General features: G+C 44.8%; 7 protein-coding genes across 7 annotated transcripts; 5 read left to right on the forward strand and 2 right to left on the reverse strand.

Annotated features, from left to right (window-relative positions):
• Positions 1-2,035: 2,035 nt before the first annotated feature.
• FPRO_05536 (uncharacterized protein) lies at positions 2,036-3,920 on the forward strand (the record flags this gene model as incomplete). The annotated part of the gene is made up of 6 exons (XM_031229649.1): positions 2,036-2,211; positions 2,273-2,513; positions 2,570-2,879; positions 2,936-3,478; positions 3,528-3,622; positions 3,672-3,920. The coding sequence occupies 6 exons, from the start codon at positions 2,036-2,038 to the stop codon at positions 3,918-3,920; spliced, it is 1,614 nt and encodes a 537-aa protein (XP_031079865.1).
• A 796-nt stretch (positions 3,921-4,716) lies between these two features.
• On the forward strand, positions 4,717-6,053 carry FPRO_05535 (uncharacterized protein; the record flags this gene model as incomplete). The annotated part of the gene is made up of 3 exons (XM_031229651.1): positions 4,717-5,016; positions 5,076-5,210; positions 5,265-6,053. The coding sequence occupies 3 exons, from the start codon at positions 4,717-4,719 to the stop codon at positions 6,051-6,053; spliced, it is 1,224 nt and encodes a 407-aa protein (XP_031079866.1).
• A 115-nt stretch (positions 6,054-6,168) lies between these two features.
• Positions 6,169-7,781, reverse strand: FPRO_05534 (uncharacterized protein; the record flags this gene model as incomplete). The annotated part of the gene is made up of 4 exons (XM_031229652.1): positions 6,169-7,270; positions 7,330-7,403; positions 7,460-7,526; positions 7,576-7,781. The coding sequence occupies 4 exons, from the start codon at positions 7,779-7,781 to the stop codon at positions 6,169-6,171; spliced, it is 1,449 nt and encodes a 482-aa protein (XP_031079867.1).
• Positions 7,782-8,393: 612 nt separating this feature from the next.
• On the reverse strand, positions 8,394-9,924 carry FPRO_05533 (uncharacterized protein; the record flags this gene model as incomplete). Its single annotated transcript, XM_031229653.1, has 2 exons — positions 8,394-9,757; positions 9,807-9,924. 2 exons carry the CDS (start codon positions 9,922-9,924, stop codon positions 8,394-8,396), a joined length of 1,482 nt encoding a protein of 493 aa, XP_031079868.1.
• Positions 9,925-11,506: 1,582 nt separating this feature from the next.
• On the forward strand, positions 11,507-14,149 carry FPRO_05532 (uncharacterized protein; the record flags this gene model as incomplete). The annotated part of the gene is made up of 6 exons (XM_031229654.1): positions 11,507-11,965; positions 12,020-12,715; positions 12,764-12,798; positions 12,856-12,898; positions 12,952-13,076; positions 13,129-14,149. 6 exons carry the CDS (start codon positions 11,507-11,509, stop codon positions 14,147-14,149), a joined length of 2,379 nt encoding a protein of 792 aa, XP_031079869.1.
• Positions 14,150-14,545: 396 nt separating this feature from the next.
• Positions 14,546-16,397, forward strand: FPRO_05531 (uncharacterized protein; the record flags this gene model as incomplete). The annotated part of the gene is made up of 5 exons (XM_031229655.1): positions 14,546-14,790; positions 14,877-15,413; positions 15,488-15,829; positions 15,894-16,102; positions 16,162-16,397. The coding sequence occupies 5 exons, from the start codon at positions 14,546-14,548 to the stop codon at positions 16,395-16,397; spliced, it is 1,569 nt and encodes a 522-aa protein (XP_031079870.1).
• A 399-nt stretch (positions 16,398-16,796) lies between these two features.
• Positions 16,797-19,181, forward strand: FPRO_05530 (uncharacterized protein; the record flags this gene model as incomplete). Its single annotated transcript, XM_031229656.1, has 6 exons — positions 16,797-16,939; positions 17,005-17,491; positions 17,540-17,651; positions 17,713-18,286; positions 18,339-18,515; positions 18,572-19,181. 6 exons carry the CDS (start codon positions 16,797-16,799, stop codon positions 19,179-19,181), a joined length of 2,103 nt encoding a protein of 700 aa, XP_031079871.1.
• Between the last annotated feature and the right edge of the window lie 188 nt (positions 19,182-19,369).

The raw sequence follows: 19,369 nt of genomic DNA on the forward strand, positions 1-19,369 counted from the left end.
TTAAGAACCTAAAGCTCTTTATATATTTATATCTATAGGTATAATTAAAAGTATATATATTTAGCAGAAAATAGCTAGCTATTAGTCTTCTAGAAATACCTATAGATAGGATTAATTATATATAGTCTTATTTAGCTATATATAATATTAATATATAGCTACTTAACTAAAAGACTTAAGGTAATATTAATTAGGATAAAATTAATTATAGAGTTAAAAGCTAGCCTTATATTATTCTTTAAACCTTTATAGTAAGGCCTTTAATTATAAAGGATACCTTTTAGCTTTTTTTTAATTTTCTTTCTTTTTATCTTTCTTACCTCTTTAATCTTTATTTAATATTATAAATTAAAGAAATACCTTAAATATATTTAAATCTTTATATTATCTCTCTTTTTTACCTTTTATTTTTTTAGCTTTAACTTTAACTTTAATTTTAGCTTTAATATTATTCTCTTTTTTTTTATTTTATATAATTTCCTTTTTATTTTTTATCTTTCTTTTAATTTTTATTATATACTTTAAAGTAAGTATTTTAGTTTCTGCCTACTTAATTACCTGCTTATTAGACTATAGGGTATTACTATCTTTTAAATTATTTTATATATTAAAGTATAAAAGTATAAAAAAAACTAAAGCTTTAGCCTTTATAAAAAGTATAATACTTACTGCCTTAAAAAAGTCTTTTAGCTATAAGGTCTTATAAATAATATCTCTATATATAATAAATCTATTTAAATATATATTAATAATATAGCTATTAATAAGCTTCTATTTTATTAATAAAAACTTTTTATAATAGCTTAATATAATAAAATAAACTATTTTATTATAAAATAAAAATATAAAGCTTAATAAAGCTATAATTTTATTTTAAATATTTTTACTTTTAACTTCTTTATTATATTTTAATATAGAAATACCTAAAATAACTTCCTTAAGGTATCCTAAAGTAATATAGAATATAGCCTTTAGTTTAATAGTAATTATACTTTTATAGCTTATTACTATAATATTATATTATTAGCTTTTAGTAACTATATTAATAGTATTAATATATATAATAGAGATTAATTATATTTATTTAGTTTAAATTATTATTAAACTAGACCTAAAGGGGCTACTTATAGTAAGGTTAATAACTTTAATAGCTTTAATAAGTAGTTATTAATAAAATAGGTAAAAACTAACTTCTTTAAAGGCCTTTAATTCTATATAAAGTTTATTATAGTTATAGCCAGTCTTAAGGCAGAATTTAATATAATTTATAATAATAAAAGTAAAAATAAATAGTTTAGCTTTAAATAGTATATTATAGGCTTATATAGGTATATATAAGAGAGAGGGCTATAGCCTTTAGTATAGGCCTTAATTTTAGTCTATAGTGCTATATTATAGCAATAATATTTAATATAATAATATTATATTGCCTAGAAGCCTAAAGGGGCCTTTAGTGCTATATTAGGGTAGATAGAGTAAAAAAAATCCCTTAAGATGAATTTTGGCATAGATGTCGATTTGGCCTTCTATATCAACAAGGACTAGCTTATACCAGAATTCAAGGCGTGTTTTGCAAAAGCTGCCCGTAGCACACGCCAATCATGGCAATGCCATGGTTTGAGTTGGCCGGTGTAGGAGGAATCATCGGCCGATGAAAACGCCGGGCTACCGTAACTGTCAAAAAACCTGTCATGGATGGCCTGACACAACGCCTGTGGCCTTACAATTCCGCACTACTACTCTACTCTGGGGTTAGACCCATCATCCCCGCATTGCAACAGTAGCAGCACACCACTTCCTCGGTTTCTCGCTACCAACCTGTGGGGGATCCGGGGAACGAGCGGCTTTCAACAGGCGAATTGTTGATGCAAATCATGTGTACGGCAACATATTGGTCGGAATTCTCGCCGACGGTATCTGGTTCATGGTAGACATAAATAAGAGTGCCTCTGCAGATCATTGACTTCATCTCAAGACAGCAGATTTCCATTTACATTTGGCTCAAAAGGACAATCACAAGAGAGAAGAATCAGCAATGGCGAAGAGCCGCGAGAATGTCGACATCGTCCAGGCTGAGCATGAGCATGACGAGAAGAAAGGGACTGGCGATGTAGCACCAACCTCTGCATTTGCGAGCTTGACGCGGGCTCAATGCGTTAGGAAGTTCTGGCGACTCTACATCACCGGACTGGGTGTCTCTCTGGCAGGAATGTAAGTACCAGCTCCGAGCCACCAGCTTTTTCGTTAGGAGTACTGATCCCCTTGTTAATAGGTACGCTGGTTATGCAAACTCAGTTATCGGAAGTATCATTGCCAACGAAGGCTTCATCGAGTACTTTGCCACCGTCAAAGATCCACAAACCGGCAAACCAGCTCTCAACTCGCAGCATATCTCGCTCTGGGCGGCCTGCTACTTTGTCACCTCCATTCTTATCCAGACTATTGCTCCAGTCACTGCGGACAAATTCGGTCGCAAATTCAACATGTGGGGAGTGACATTCTTTCTGACTCTGGTAGGTGTCTGTTCAAGTCCAACCACGGCAGCATAGCTCTAACAGACAACTATCAGTCTATTGTAATCCAGGTCATTGCGCCCAATTGGTGGACTCTTCTCATTGCTAGGCTCGTGGCTGGCTGTGCAGGCGGTATGATGGGAACATCAGTCATGGTCTACATGTCAGAGGTTGCTCTCCCTCAATTCCGTGGTGCTCTTCTAGGCAGCTTCTCCCTTGCATTTGCGTTAGGTCAAGTATTTCTCGCCATTGCTTTAAAGGTCCTTGAGGAGACGAATCCGATGGCCTTCCGTCATATCTTTTACTCAGAGTTCGTCTTCACTGGACTTTGGCTTTTCCCTATGCTTTATCTTCCCGAGACACCCTGTAAGTTCTTGTATCATTTGTTTCACCGAGACGAATAGCTGACATGAAGAATTCAGCTTGGTATGCATCAAAAGGGAGACACGATGAAGGCAAGAAGGCCCTGAAGCGACTTGTCGGTAACGTCGAGGGGTACGACATCGATCGTGAGTACTCGGTTATCCAGTATGAGATGGACGAGTCCTCAGCAACCGCCAAATCCGGCAATGAAAACTCGGACTGGAAAGCTCTCTTCACCAGCAAGATCAACATGAAGAGAGCCGTTATCTCAACTCTTCCCTTCACGTTCCAAAACATCGTTGGAGTTCCCTTGATGTTCGGTTACACAACATACTTCTTTCAACTGGCTGGAGTCAGTGACCCATTCTTGGGTAACATGGTCAAGCAGATGGTTCTTGTAGTAGGTATCATCATTTCCTTCTACACCGTTGACAAGGTTGGCCGAAGAACGCTCGTCATCGGTGGTGGTGCCGCAATGGCGACTATCTGCTTTATTGTTGGCGGTTTGGGTTTTATGAAGCAGACCAGCGCTTCGAGAATGGCGCTGGTCGCCTTGTGTTCTCTTTGGGCTTTCGTGTATGCAAATACACTCGCTCCTATTGGTATGTTGTGATCAAGTACTCGGGTCAGTGTGTAACTAATCCTTTGAAGGCTGGATCAGCTTGGTCGAGATATCGAGCCCAAGTCTACGTGCAAAGACGACATCGATTGCAGTAACAATCCAATACGCCACTGGTATTTTATTCGTAGGTCAACGCAATTACCGTCACAAGTTCTTATCTAACCTCGACTCAGAATTATACCGTTCCCCTCATGTTGTCAAATCAGAATGCTGGATGGGGTCAAAAGATCGGCCTTTTCTTTGGCGGTATTACCTTGGTGTACTTGATTCCCTGCATCCTCATGTTCCCCGAAACGAAGGGTCGAACGTACCATGAGTTGGATGAATTATTCGAGCGACGCATTTCTGCTTGGAAATTTGCATCGACAAAAACCTCACATCAGGAGGAGCTTGAAGCCAAGGTTGAGGGAGAGAAAGTCTAAAGAATGGGGGCTGATTGTATTAGAGGCTGAGACGACAGGAAGGTGGTGACGAGAGATAAATGATTGGCGCAGAGATTACGCTTATTAGTGTATTAAGCACAATTGCCAAGAAAATGTTAATATGCAAATTTATTGCCTTTCTTAAATACGTTAGAGATTCGTGACATGAAAAAGACATGCAGGTTAGTCTTTGTCATGGGTGATAGATAAGAAAACACGATAAGATAAGATAGGCAGTGGATACGACCCCTTTTCATTTACTGGGTGCGCTCTTCCTCCCAAGTAACGTATCTATCTATATTAAGAAGAGCCAACATTCTCAATCCAATTCCACCGACTTGTCCTAGGGTCTCACAATTTAAGACAGAATTTGCCACTGAAATGGTGTATCACGGAATACCAAGCAAAGGGTGCGAAAACTGCAGGTACGCTTCACTATTGTCATCATTGTCCGGCCAATGCCCTCTTACAAGATTACATAGAAAAGCACACAAAAAGGCAGGTAGAAATCACGGCTCCCTATCAAACAGATATTAACCACATGAAGTGCGACGAAAAGCATCCACAGTGTTCGCGTTGTTTGACTCTGGGCAGGATCTGTTCTGGTTATAGAGAACAATCAAGTCTCTTGTTTAGAGACGAGACCTCCAAGACAAAAGACAAGATTCGGCAGCGTAAGAGATTACAGCATGAACGAGAAACAAAATGGAGGAAGAATACAGATTTGTCGGTTATAGAGACGCCTTTTATAAAGTACGGGGCTCCACATCCTCCACTGCTCCCCTCAAAGGAAGAGATGGCGATATGCCACTTTTATCACTCTACAGTCGAGAACCTATCCACCCAAGATCCAGCGCTCTACCTCCACGAGGAACTACCGCGTCTCCATGCTGCATCACGGCAGGGTTCAGCTCTGCACTTGGCATTGGAAGCAGTGGCACTTGTCGCTGCCGCGGAAATCATACCCCATGCTGCCCAACTGGGCCTGAATCGATATGTCAAAGCCGTCAAAGCCCTGAGGGAAGCAATGAAGACTGAGGGACTGAGCTCGGATTATCAGTCGCTTTATGGTGTTCTGCTCCTTTGTGGCTATGAGGTCAGACTCTGAACCTTTAATGTCCACTGACGTCTGGGTATTGAACTGACACGTCTTAGACCATCACTGGCCATGTTTCTATGCCTTCGGCATGGGGAACCCATGTGGACGGAGCACTGGCTCTTTTGAAACTTCGAGCAACTCACGGCTCTCCCTTCTCACGCAGTATGCACTTCTTCATCCAGAAGAATGTGGTAAGATGCAGAATTCCTATACTTGCAACAGAAGCTTCATACTTACTCCGGCAGGTCATGAGCCAGATGCAAATTTGTCAACCCGTTGATGAACTCTTCACGCAAGGGCTTCCCTCTCCAGGTCAAGACCCAGAGATCCGACTGCTTTCAATAGCAGCTGGAATACCAAGGGTTCAACACCAAAGTATCGACCTTGCGCAGCTTGAGACGACTGATATAGAGAGTATAGTCCACGATGCCGATACCTTGGATTCCTGCCTATCCACTTGGGCGCAAGGACTCCCGCCTGGTTGGTCCTACGCCACTGCATTTAATATCAACAATGATGCACGCTCAGACTATGCTCCACGAAGCGTCCACAAATATGCTCACTTTTACACGGCTCGCGTATGGAACTTCTACCGTATCTCGCAGCTAATTCTGCTTTCAATTCGACTTCGCGCCTCGTCTATCTTACCTTCATTATCAGATACCACCAAGGTTAGACAGAAAATGGTTGCATTAGTGGAAGACATATGCGCAACAGTGCCTTATCTTTTGGGCAAAGATCTCTGCATGAACCTCCAGTTCGTCACCAATCAAGAGAGGCAGGAAGGTTCTTTGCTGAACTCAGGTTCAAATGTCAAAAGAGTCGGGAATGTACAAACTGGAAAGTTCTCTCTCGTATGGCCCTTATTTGTCGCTTGTAGCGCCACAGAAATACCCCAACAGCAAAAGGATTGGATACGCAAACAGCTGCAATATCTTGCTCAAGACGGTGTTCCTATTGCTCAAACAGTCTGCAATGCGGAGAGCCAGATACTCGATGGTAGGCCTGAAGTATTTCGCTTTGACTGCGTGTAAAACCTCGGCCGGCACTTCAAGGAACGGACGATCGTAAAAATTTAGGTTTTAAGCATTGAGAGATACTGTTATGATACAATACTATCTTCGCACAAATAAGTTTATGCACATTCATTCAAGAGCGTGCAAGAGAAATGAACTCCTTATCCTTAAGGAGCTTCTCCATTGCTGCTGTTGACAACCCAACAACTACATCCAGACCACCATCCTTCAGCCTGGGCAAAATCATCATAGTGCCATCTGAGCCTTCACCGGGTATACGAACAGCCTCCAATGTGTCAATGGCATCGCCCCATTTATGCCCATAAACGCCAAGATCAGCCCATGAAGACTCAACAACATCCGGGCCTAGGAAGCCATTAAAGGACAATTTGAAGTCGGTAGGGTCAGGTCGCGACTTCAGTAGCCCAATAGTTGAAGCGATCCTTCCAGGACCGTTGAAGTCGCTCAAAGACTTCCGTATCGTGGCTGAAGCTTGCTTCAATCCGTTGTTTGATATAATGGAAGCCACGCTGATATTCTCAGTAACGCAGCCCATTGAAGCATTGCCCATATAAGAAGGTGGCAGTGGAGGGCTCATTCGGTTGCGAATGTTAACTGCAAAGCAGAAGCGCGATGTTGAGTCCTCTGCAGTGGGATTACTGAAGACCCCAGAATGCATCCGCGCTAAAGTCATACGCTGCCATATAAAGGCACAGAGAGCATCATGTGAGGAGAATGCCCCTGCCTCTTCTTTGAGCTTTGCAAGAGACTCTGGTGAGAAGTGAAACAGATGGCTGGCCAGTGGAGGCATCTGGAATCCAGACATACTTGATAGATCACCCTCCGAGGAGTGAGGAGTAGGCATCAGAACGTATTCAGGAAAGGCAGAAACGTCGACGTTGCCGAGACCCCCTTCCATCAAGGGACCGCGATCGTTAGACGGTTTATCAAACGTGGAAAAAGATCCAGAGCCACCGCTAGCCACGGCAGTATTGTGTGACCAGGTGCTCAGGATGGCGTCTAAGGCGGACGCGTCACATGCAGAGTGATGAACTCCCACTGTCAGCAGAAGACCACCTTTGACAAAGTTAGCCTGAGCTGCAAAGACAGGCTGGTTGGGCCCTTGCGGCATGACGTCAATAGGGCCGACCTGGGCTGTAGCGAATTCTGCCAAGGGAAAGTTTCTCCCCCTTAATTCTGCATAGGATGGCAGCGCATCGGTAAGATCCTTGGACCTACACAGCGATTTAGTCAGCGACTGCCTGAATGAGTCTTTCAAAGAGATAGCACGTACGGGAATCTGTGTCCAGCTGGCGAGTCGAGAATCTGGACCTTTCGGTTCTTGGGATCTTGTCCTTCTTCCGGGCCCTGACCAATCAATCATATTAGTAAATGTTAAGTCGGATGTCGAATTTATTACTTACAATTTGTCCAGATATCCAAGGAATGGAAGTGACAGTGTGAGCCAATCCTTTCTTCAAGTTCTCATATCTGCATCTGTCAGTCGTCTGTCTTGCATATTCTCATTTACGAGACTCACATCTGCCACTTATCCATGCTAGGATTGGTCGGAAAGCAAAGGACCAAGCGGATACCATATAGCCTGGGCATATTCATATCCAATGGAGTGAGCTTTTGGTTTGCAGAGGGCGGCTGTAGGCCATAATGCTCCAAGGCTACAAGAGAGCGATCTTGTTCTCCCTGAGGAGTGGGTGTCTCGGACTGGAAACTGAGAGTAGAAGGCATTGTGATGATAGGAAAATATGAGAATGGTGAGCGAAATAGAGACGAAAAGGGGAAAAACGACTTCTTAAATAAATAATCTAAGATTGTTATGGTAGTTGTTTGAGCCTGTCTATGCAGCTACTTTTGGACTCTTTCGATGTTGATTGGACAGCTCAATGTATACTACATTTGGTTAGTATGTTGAGTCCTGAGCGGTGTCTCTGATGGACTCCTTGAGCCAGGGGTCAGTATAAACCCTGGCCCTTACAGGCCCAAGTTACCATCGTTTTACCGGACAGGTCCGTATGTCGCAAAATACACATCTACCAATTGAAATTCAGGATCGAGGGCACAGTGGGGCTATATTAGTCGTCGACGATCTTTCGCCAAGGCTGATAATATCACGAGCATGAGTGCTGTATATGAAGTGAAGGGTGGTGTATTGCCTTGGCGAGTACTGCTATTACGTAACGCTCATATCTATCTTAGAGTTAATGGAAATGTATTAACTCAAGGAATATTGCCATTGCAAGGTATACTGCGACAACATCATTGGCTTAGTCGGGCCTTAGAACAGTAGAGATGTCCAGATCAAAGCAGGGAGTCAAGGGCAATAACATTACACCTATTTCTCTAGTTCTGTCTAACAAATTGTTTGTTGTGTGACTTGAAGAGCTTAGATTGGTCTAAGAGCTTCCCCGTCGATGACTGAAAGAAGTCGACCTGTAAGTTCTGAGCATCCTGGAACCGAATAGTCGCGTAGCTAAAGTCATCTGCATACGCAAATGCGTTGCCCGTGGCATTCTTCCCTACAGCGCTCAGCCCCTCGATGTTTCCAGTACCTCCTGACACAATGTACATAGGAGCCTTGGGGTCTTTCATTCCCGCAGCATCAACAGTCCCGTTGTAAATGGGGTAGAAGCGTTGTGAGTTATGCACATGCCCAAAGACGGCCAAGTCAACGCCGTACTTGTAGAATAAGCCCTCAAATGCCTTTTGGCAAGGCTTGCAACCTTCATCACCAGTGGTGTACCAAGGGCGGTGACCTGCAACAATGACCCAAGGTGTTACTGTACGGTCAACTGATGCAAGGTCAGCTTCCAGGAATTGGAGCTGCTGATTAGGGCTACCAAAGGGTCCGCTGTTGAGATTTGCTGAGCCACCTGGTGCATCAGGTGCGTTGGGAAAGTCGGTTTCAGTATCAATCATGACAACATGTGCCATACCATATTCGAAGGAGAACCAGAATGGCGGATTTGCCAGTTGCTTAGCCTTGTTTGCGCTCACCCTTGCCGCATCGTCAGAAGAGGTTGATGGGAAGGCAAGCGGCATTACTTGGCCGAATCTGTACATGAAATCGGTGAAGTTCTTCTGGCCCTCAGGACAGAGATTGTTGAGGATGGGGATCTCTTCACATGCTGCTTCATGGTTTCCTGGACTGACCATGTAATGTTTTCGACCGGAGATTGGGGCCAACTGATTGTAGAATGTCTCAAGAATCGCTTGATATGCCTCCTCGCCATGAAGAAGATTCTTGGGTTTCAGGAACCAATCATCAGCGTACGCAAGATCTCCAGGATGAATGATGAATTCATAATCGTCAGCTGTTGTTGCAAGACGGCCGATGGTTGTGTGGTTCAAGGCAGGTCGAACGTTGGGGATAACGTCTCGCTTCGTTTGATCCATGTTGATAGTGAAGCCATCCTCTCCATAAACACCAAGGTCAATGATGGCGTTAATGGCGAATGGTGTCTTGTCCCCAGCTGCCCGGGGACTGAGGAACTGGTCAGTAACTGAACTTTTAGACACAATCTTGTAATAGTATGTCGTTGCTGGGGACAGATTGTCAAGAGTCACAGCGTTGGCCCAGGTGCGTGAAGTGGGGTAGGTCAACGATATATCCGAGCATGCTTGCTTATCGAGCTTGTCTTTTGAGAGGCCGTATTGCACGCAAGGTTTGGCTTGCTTGGCGTAGGTGTTCCAGCCAATAGTTACACCTAGTAGCTATGAGCGACGAAACGTATTACAGGTTGATACTAGACTTACTGTTTGGACCATCTAGCGACAGTCTTTGCTGTACTGGAGTTGAGAGATCGGACGGGATGGGCGGGAAGCTGACCTTGGCTAAAGCGCCAGTCGCAAATAAGAATAGACCAACAATCATGTCTTGAGATCAATTCGCCTTGCTGCCAAATCAATTTGAAGTCTTCAACTCAAGCCTGCCCAATTCAGGTCCTTCATCTTGCACTTTATACTTATTCTCTTTTTACGTATTTTAGATGATTGTGCCGGATAGCCGACTGGATAGCTTAGCTTCTGTAAGTATCCTGATTGAGAGTATGCTCCGAGGCCATATGCATGAAGTCTGTCGCATTTCCATCTTTGCTTGTGAATACCAATCAGCGCGTGGTTATTCAGCAGCATCTGATTGGCGGAGCACCTTCGTTAAGTCGGTCACCCAAAACGGCAGGCAAATGTCTATCATGCAGCTCCACTGACTGGACCCTGACATTCTTTGGCTGAAGCCTGATATATTTATTGGCAAAAGTTCCAGCTGCCAATTTTGTCGTTTTGTTCTGCTGTGAAGTTCATCTTGGGTCAATCTGCCCTTTATCTCTTTGTGTCAGACTAGGTCTTGGCTAAGTCGATGTTCCCTTTGCGGTCAGGCGCAGGAATAGCGTGATTGGTTGATTAGAAGGACAGAATCCTGTAGGGTAAACCGCCAAACAGTGCATGATAGCTAAGCAGATTGCTCATTCTAGTCAGTTCAAGTAGGCTTCTTATAATGTAATGGTGATAGCAGAAGAATAAAAACTCTTATTGTATCTATAGAATTGAAAATACAAGTTTTTCAAGGCTGTTGCTGTAGCTCCTCTTGTTGCTATTTAACTGTGCGGTCAACTGATGCAAGGTCGGCTTCAAGAGATCGAGCTATAACTATTGTCTACAATTTGCCGAAAAGAATAAATTATCTAGGACAGAAAGCTTCGGTAAGTTAGAAAAGCCCATACCACCGAGCACTCCGTAACACCGAAGACTGAGGCGCTCAATGTGGGGCTATTCTCGGGACTGGAAATAATGGCCAAAGCTCGGCACCGGTGATCTCGACTGGGGACCAAGACATAGATGCAGATGGAGCTTTCGGCTTGCCGATAGGAAGTATGACTTTTGGTAGGTTTCTCCGCTTTTGGAGTAAATACGTAACTGCAAAGTTTTACCGAAATAATGCCGCAAAAGTGTGGGGAACCTGAGGGCATGTCTAATTTCGGTTAGTTTCAGTTGCTGGATGGCATGGAGTGCTGTATCTGTGTTTCTTTGCCGTTAATAATAAGTTACGCTTGTTTTCTTAATCCTTCCCCAGAAAATTAACCCCGCATATTATTTCGCTATTTATGAATGCCTTGCCACAAATTAGAATAACTTTCTAAGAACTCTTTCTTATAATTATACCTTCTGTATAGCCTCTTTAGTAAGCCCTCACTACTGCTTTTTCGATAGTAGCGAGTCCAGGTGTTACTTTTCTTTTTTTGCGCATCTAGCTCGGTACCTTTAGAAGGCCTGGTAACTTGGCCTAGTTAATCCCTTTGACATGCAAAGAGCACCAGGTCTTTCCGGAACTGAGCATAACCCTGCCTCGGCATTACCGAGTCCCGCCCCTAAATTGATCACCGCTGTAGGTCCGGGAATCTGAGTGACGCAAATGCTACCACCATTCTTACTACTTTTGACTTTCATTCAGGGACGTCATGAAGCGCCAAGTACCCCAGGAGCCTTCAGAAGACAGCCAACCATCCCGAAAGAGAGGCTTGTCCAGCCGGCGTCCAAGGGCCTCTCAAGCATGCCTTTCTTGCGCTGCTTCCAAGGTTCGATGCGACGATCTTGAGATATGCCGACGTTGTTTGAAACGTGGTGTTTCCTGCATTCGCTCAAGTCAGGTTAGAGAAGACTGCCGGATGGCATCAGCAGAAGCTCCACGCGCACTGAGTGAGACCAGCACCAGGACCTCAATCGATGGAGGTGATTCTACCACTTTATCGCTGACAACAAACGACTCTGCCGAAGTGCCACCATTGACCATGGCGAGTACAATGCCTGCTGCCAGAGACGAGGGTGGGGAAGGTCTTTTGATTGATGATGAAACTCCTGACTTTGATTTCGCTTTTCCGAGTTCTCACATGTCACTAGATTGTTCGCGACCTCTACAGGTGGGTAGAACGACGTACCCCGCTCGAGTCGGTTGTCATGCTCAAGAGTTATAGGTTTGCAGTGACATCCAGGCTACAGACATTATCGACACGACGCTAAGTGACACTGCTGGGTGGCCAAAGAATGCCTCGCTTCATGCGGAATTCGACCCGTCCTTTCTTCTTCCTCTCCCCTACATTGATTTCTCCGGATTCATCGACGGTAGTTCATTGCACAACTTCACAGACTCAATAGCCACAAGTTCCAAAGGCTTGCCTACTGAGGATAAACTCGGGTTCGAGGAGGCTGTAATAGCCTACAATACCACTTTGGGAAGTTGGAAACCCAGTAACGAGGACTACATAGCCACAGCAAGAGCCGCTCTCTATATTCCGCTCGATGAACAACTTCACCTGGGGGAGGGCCTAGGACATCTGAATCCCTCTGTAATCAAGGGGTCTTTGTCGTCTGCGAGAAGAGATGAGATCATCGTGGCTATGATCGATTGGGGTCAGACGGCCCACTCATTGCAGGCAATTCGAATGTTCCCCTCAACCGAGATACTGGACAAGTTTCTCAAGGTGTTCCTCACCACTCAGGAAACCAATGCCTCGGCCTTCATCCACATTGCGACATTCGATCCCTCAACTTGCAGTTTATATCTTGTTATAGCATGTATTATTGCTGGCGCTGCATCATCATCCAGGCCTTCTGCCCGCAAGTTCGCCTTGGGACTGTTTGATGTGCTACGCCTCCACCTTGCAGCATCAGTAAGTTGCAATTACTAGCTCATGATTTCACGACTAATCTGATAGCAGGGTGAACGGGAAAATACCTTGACTCGCGACCTCTCGTATGTCTAATCGCTTATGATACTGTCAGAAACGGGCCTTTGGAGTGGGGACAAAAGAATATCTGAGATATCTGATTTTTTGTCAGAGCTTACAATATTAGTAACCAAGTCCCACCAGCAAACCTGAATCTTTCAAAATCTAACAGGCGACAGATGCTTCGACACGCTGGCATGCTTGCTCAACATACCTATTTTCATCCAAGTCTCATGCTGGATAGGCCCTCCAGCGAGCTAGATAAGTCGTGGGGAAAATGGGCACAACAGGAGTCCTTCAAGCGGTAAGCCTTAGCTCATTACTTCTATATAACAAAATCTAACAAACGATCATAGGACAGTTTTCCGACATCTTCTACAATGCACGCAGCGATCCGTCATAAGGAACGTGCAAGCACAGTTGTGTCCGCTCGAAGTCTCGACACCTTTACCGGAAGATTGTCGGTTTTGGTTTGCAAAGTCAGCGGCTGAGTGGGAATCCCTTTATAAACAGTACCCTCGTCCTGTAGAGCCTAGAATAACGATTAACGACTGCCTCTCTGATATCCGATCGATCGACCTGCCCTCAAGTCTGTCTAAACTTTGGGTGCTATATTCTTTACTTTCGCTCCTTATCAAAGATCATCGTCGAATTTCAATTCTACACAAGAAACAGGATCCTGGTTGGTCGTTCACTGACGTGACTCGATCACCTCTTGACTCGCATCTGGTATTTATATTCAGTGAGTTGCGACACATAATTGAAGGAGATCCAGCCAAACCACCTATTCTCACCTTTATGGTAGAGTTCAACATCCTTTACTCGGCCATACCCAGACATCTCAGAGACAGTCTTTTAACCAATGGGAAAAAAACGTCTGCTTCTGATGATCTTTCTCAGCTTCAAGAATGGCAAGGTCGATCCAGCAGGTCAGCAATTTGGCATGCGGGTCAGCTTATCAGAGCTTGTAGAATGATCACACCAGAGGAACGCAGAGATTTCCATTTAATTGGTGTCTGTCACTCTCTGTTGTGTCTCTGGACTTACTGGACTGCCACCAAAAAAAGACCGTCAGGTATAACAGGCACAAAAGCCATTAGTCTACCTCGGGTTCAGTTAGATGGACCTGAGTCGCTCGAGTCTCAGAGATGGATTAGTCACAACAAAGGGACCCCGTACTTGGCTGAGCCATGTGAGACCGATGGGATATGTGGTGCTGAGCTGGTTCCAGTTGATGCTACTCATTCGGAAGAAAACCAGTCCAGACTTCCTTTAGTTGGTATATTGAGTGAGTGCTTCTCAAATAAGGTAATCGGGCGATATATTCCCATATTTCAGCATGCTTCACTTGTCTTACATAACTTGGAAAAATTGTAATATATAAAATGTTTACTGTAATTGTGCTTATTTGCCTCAGAAAAGCCTGTTTATATATCTCATTATATGCCAAGTTCCGGGCAATACACACCGCCGTCCTTTACGGAATAGTGGCGCTGTTTCGGCTTCGGCATGCCGATTGTGAATTCTCATCCCGATTTGCGACCCGACGTCAAACCGACATGGATCAAATTTCCTGTGACTTTCTTACCATATTTGAAGTAGTGTCTTTAGAAAGAACTTCGGCAATCCGAAGGTGCACCAATCGATTTAAAACTATATAACTAACAAGCACCTGACCTAGAGTAAACCATTCGTAGCACCTTCCTTTGAAGTCATTAAAGGAGACTTTATTAAAAGATTAAGCATATTATACTTTTCCATTAACGTCATCCAATGGCCCTCTTCAACCTCGACCAGAATTGGGCCGATAGGCTTCCAGCACACATTTTCTATCTCATGATTGGACTTACACTCCTTACTTCCATAGCTCTATTTATAGCTGGAAGAGTCGGTCGAAATGAAAATTACAACTACCCAAATCCAATACCTGGCATCCCCTTCTTCGGTAATAGCTTCCAGGTACCATCTGAGGGGCAAGGCCCATGGATGACTGAAATCGCCAAAAGAACAGGAGAGATGTGAGTTTGCAGCTTGCCTTGCCTTCTCTTTTCCCCTGCCCTCATTTGCTCTGGAACAAGCCATAAAGCTGACCTCGAACCTCTAGGTACACTATGACATTTGGAGGAACACCTTGGTTATTCCTGAATTCCCGCAAAGCAGTGCATGAACTGCTCGAAAAGAAAGCAGCCATATATTCTTCTCGACAAAACCTTCCTATGGCCAATGACCTGATTTCAGGCAAGAAGCGATTTCTCTTTATGCCTTATGGATCTGACTGGCGAAGAACGAGAAAAGAAATGCACCTGATTCTCAATAACACCAAATCAAACCTGTTCGAACCCTACCAAGATATGGAGTCGCGCGCTCTTCTTTATCATTACCTGAATCACCCTGAGAATTGGTGGGAAGCAAATGCCCGCTATGCCAATTCCATCATTATGGGCGTTATCTACGGCAGGCGCTCAGACTTGGGGGACGAGGACATGGCTAATTTGCTAAGCAACCTTGCGAAGTCTACCCGCTATGCAATGCCTGGACAAAGCCTAGTGGATATTTGCCCTTGGTTGCTGAAAGTACCAATACCCAAGTCATGGCAAGTTTGGCGATGGTGGGGAGATGCTCTTCATCAATCAACAAGAAAGTGAGTAACCTCAAGAACCAGCATGGCTCAGGCACGTTACACAAACTCATACTTACGGTGTCTCAATGCGCTAGGGTCTTTAAGAAGTTGCTAGATGACCTTCTGGAGAGGCAGAGACTTGGGACCCAACAACCGTGCTTCATGACAGAATTCTTGGAGCGAAATACAAATGGCGAATTCACCGAGGAGGAGAGCTACTGGATGGCGGGTACTCTTATCGAGGCTGGATCGGATACAACAAGAATTACTTTGATCTTGATCTTGGCTGCTGCGGTGATGTATCCCGACTGGGTTGGGAGAACCCAAAGGCAGCTTGACTCTGTATGCGGTTACAAAGCAGAGCGCATGCCTACCTTTGATGACATGGCAAAGTTGCCCTTGGTCAAGGGCGTGATCAAGGAGGGTCTGCGTTGGAAGTATGTTTCTTACCTTCGACTTCTACTTGCTCTATTGTCCGGATATTGGCTAATCACGCTATAGACCGTCAATTGTCGAAACAGGGGTCCCTCATGCGTTGACAAAGGACGATACTTTTGATGGCTATCGTATTGCTGCGGGAACCGTCGTAACATTCAATAGCTGGGCAATATCCCACCTAGACTATGAAGAGCCAGAACGCTTTTATCCCGAAAGATTTCTCGATGACGATCTGGATGTTCCTACCAAAGGACATGTGGGGTTTGGTGCAGGTAGGATATTCTCAATTACTGAGCTTCTGTAACAGAACGGCGCACTAACAGACGAACAGGTCGGAGAGTGTGTGTGGGGAACAATGTGGCATGGAACAACTTGCTCATTTCGGTCAGCAGGTTGCTCTACTGCTTCGATTTTGAGGAGGTTCCAGGCAAGCCAGTAGATGCATCGAGGAGTTTTCTTATTGGGTATGGAGACCCACCCTTTATGGCCACGATCAAACCTAGATCTGAAGCTCATGCTCAACTGATCCAACGAGAATGTGCTCATTCAGCAAATATGGACGATTAATAGCTTAGAAGCAGGTTATAGGTATTTTACTATCAATCGTTTTTTCTCTTTTAATTGTATTATTTTAGTGCTTGTGTTTTACATTCATTATCCTTTTAAGCAGGCCATAACTCCGTGTTAAGCAAGTATGCTTTTGTTGTAGAAGTAGAAAGATCTGGTGCGACCTGGCCTGTGGACCCCGCATTCCGGCGGTAATCGGGCCAAAACGCTGAGGCAGCGATTCCTGAGTCAAGATGCATTAGCCGATTGTGGGGTATGGGGTAATCTAACCTTGGGGAACAGAAACTGGTCAGCTCCCGGCTACAGGCTGGTTTTTTCACAACTCTTGACAATTGCAAACCCAGCTATCGCTTGTCAATCTTCAGAAAACGTCCCTCAATGCGCTTCGTCAACCTCGGTATGCCAAAACGCCGTGCAAAGCAAGCATGCCTCCACTGTAGAAGTAGAAAGATCCGTTGCGACCTGGCCTTTGGAGGTTCGCCCTGTCTAAATTGTCGTTTGGATGAGGTCCACTGCGAGATCAGGGGCCGAAAGCCAAAGCGGTAAGTCGTCCATTGACCTGGTCGGGAAATCGTAAGACGAGTGACGCTCACCCAGGTCATAGCAGAAAGCTCGAAACAAAACAGGCCCAAGTTACCATTAAGACCAACACTAGCTCTGCGATCACTATTCCCAACGACATCTGGCTACAAGATGGCATGTTTACAACTAGCAACGATTCTTTCTTGGGAGACTCCCCATTCTCATTCTCGAATCCCTCACCATTCTGTCTTGACAACAAGCAAATGGAATCAACTAATGCTAGGTCGGAAGGCGATAGCGCGGCGTCGAAGGCGACAGATGACCGCCTTGCGTTTATAAGTAAACCGGATCTGAGTGGGCTTCCTGCAGATGACGTTGGCCTTTTACGACAGCACGGATGCCTCAACGTTCCGCCCAGACATATACTAGATGAATTTATTCGAGAATACTTTCTACACGTGCACCCAATGCTACCCTTGATGGATGAGTCTGTGTTTTGGGAACAGTATGGACAGAAGACGAATAAGTTGTCTCTATTTTTGATCCAGGCGATGCTGTTTACCTCTTGCAGCGTGGGTGAACCTGATGGCATTCTCGAGGTGTAGCTGACACTACTATAGTTCGTGCCTGAATCTGTAACGAAAGAATTGGGGTTTGAATGCCCCCGCCTTGCCGCTGCGAGGTTTTACCAACGAGCCAAGGTAACTTTCTTCTCGTCACTCAACACTGACGGTAGCTAACTTGATTTCGCTTCTTTATGTCTTCGACATCGAACCCTCTGCCATTGACCTAGCACGGGGCGCTTTGCTGCTTACCTTTTTACCTGTTTCCTCTGGCAACGATCACCCAACACCTAACTCAGTATGGTTGACAAGAGCGATCAAACACGCCGAAAGCCTTAGTGCCAATCATGTAAGGCACATCAGTGAACCAGACACAGCTTCACTAAAACGTCTCTGGTGGTGTTGCATCATCCGTGATCGCAGTATTTCTCTCGGACAAAGGCGATGCGTACAGATTCCGGGGGAATACCCGCTTCCAGTGGAAGAAGACTTTAGCTCTGAGTTCAACGGTTCTTTGGTCTATACGCCGCACACAAAAGCCCAGCTATTCAGGATATTCCGTCGATTAATGGAGTTTTGCTACACGGTAGTAGATTTGCTTCAGCTTATGGCTCGACATCGCAGTGCTTCACGTAACCTGGAGACTGTATGTGCTGATGATCGCGCAATTCTATCCAGATGCAGAGATGATCTTTCGGCCTGGTTCAGTGCCACCGGAGAAGAATTCCTCAATTTAGGCCACGGAGGTGAACAACGACATCCGTCTGTCATTGTCTACACAAACTTCATATACATACAATACTAGTAAGTTAAGTTGGCAATCTACACAAATAAATTGAAACTGACAAGATGCAAGTACCGCCAAACTGCTCCTCCATCATCAGAAGCTCATCTTTGATGTTGGTTTGTCTGATTGGGCCGAGTTCCTCCCCTCTACCCTGGTCGATGAGGTTCGTTCTGCTACCTTTCGCTTTATCGACCATCTTTCAGAGCCTGTTAGACTTGGTCTTGCACGCTTTTTGCCCATCAGTGTGTAAGTACATTACGTCCAACAAAAATGTAGCAGATAATAATGACCTATCTCACCAGGGCTGCCTTTGCCGCTGTTCCCATAGCGATGCATGTATTCGAAGCTAGGCTCGGCGGTCATGCCACAGAAAATCAGAGGCGGCTTTGCATACTGATCGAAATGTTGGAGGCATATCAGCCCCGGTTTGAGGGTATCGAACCTCTGGGCCTTCTGGTCCGCCAAACTGTCAGCTCGGTCGAGAGTGGTCTGACGAGTCAATGGAAGGGCTGCCTACGAAGCTGGACAGACATTATAGCCTATCAGCCATACCAGTATTTGAGCTGTACGTCAGAGATGGAACGAGTTCTGTGCTCTTCACAATCGCTGCAAGGCTGTACCATGTCGAGCAGTAGTTGGTCTGCTATGATGGAATACTGCCGCCCCTCGAAAACCGCGATCTCACCGAATGTTTCTGATGCTGTTGAGGGTCTGGAAAGTATTAATTGCCTTGGTTCTCTCGATTTGGTAACAGAAACGGACGAATCTAGTACATCTCCGTCTGATGGACAGGTATCTGATTTATATAGCCTGGACTGGGATCCATTTGCTAGCATGGAGCTTGAAGATAGAGAGCTAGACAGCAGTGAAGATGGAGTGGACCTCTTGGACGAGATATTAAAAGACTTTTAGTAGATGTTTTGGAAAGTCAACGTATCCTATGATATCTATGGAAAACAGAATCGGAGGCTTGGGAAGTAGTGGATATTAGCTGCTGGCACACAGATCTATAAGAACGAAGAGAGATGTTATTATTAATCAGTCAATAATGAGAGCATGGCAGCAATAGCAGATTGCTTATCAGAATTGGCTGTACATGG

This window comes from Fusarium proliferatum (assembly GCF_900067095.1).
Source record: "Fusarium proliferatum ET1 genome assembly, contig: FPRO_scaffold003, whole genome shotgun sequence".
Classification (NCBI taxonomy): domain Eukaryota; kingdom Fungi; phylum Ascomycota; class Sordariomycetes; order Hypocreales; family Nectriaceae; genus Fusarium; species Fusarium proliferatum.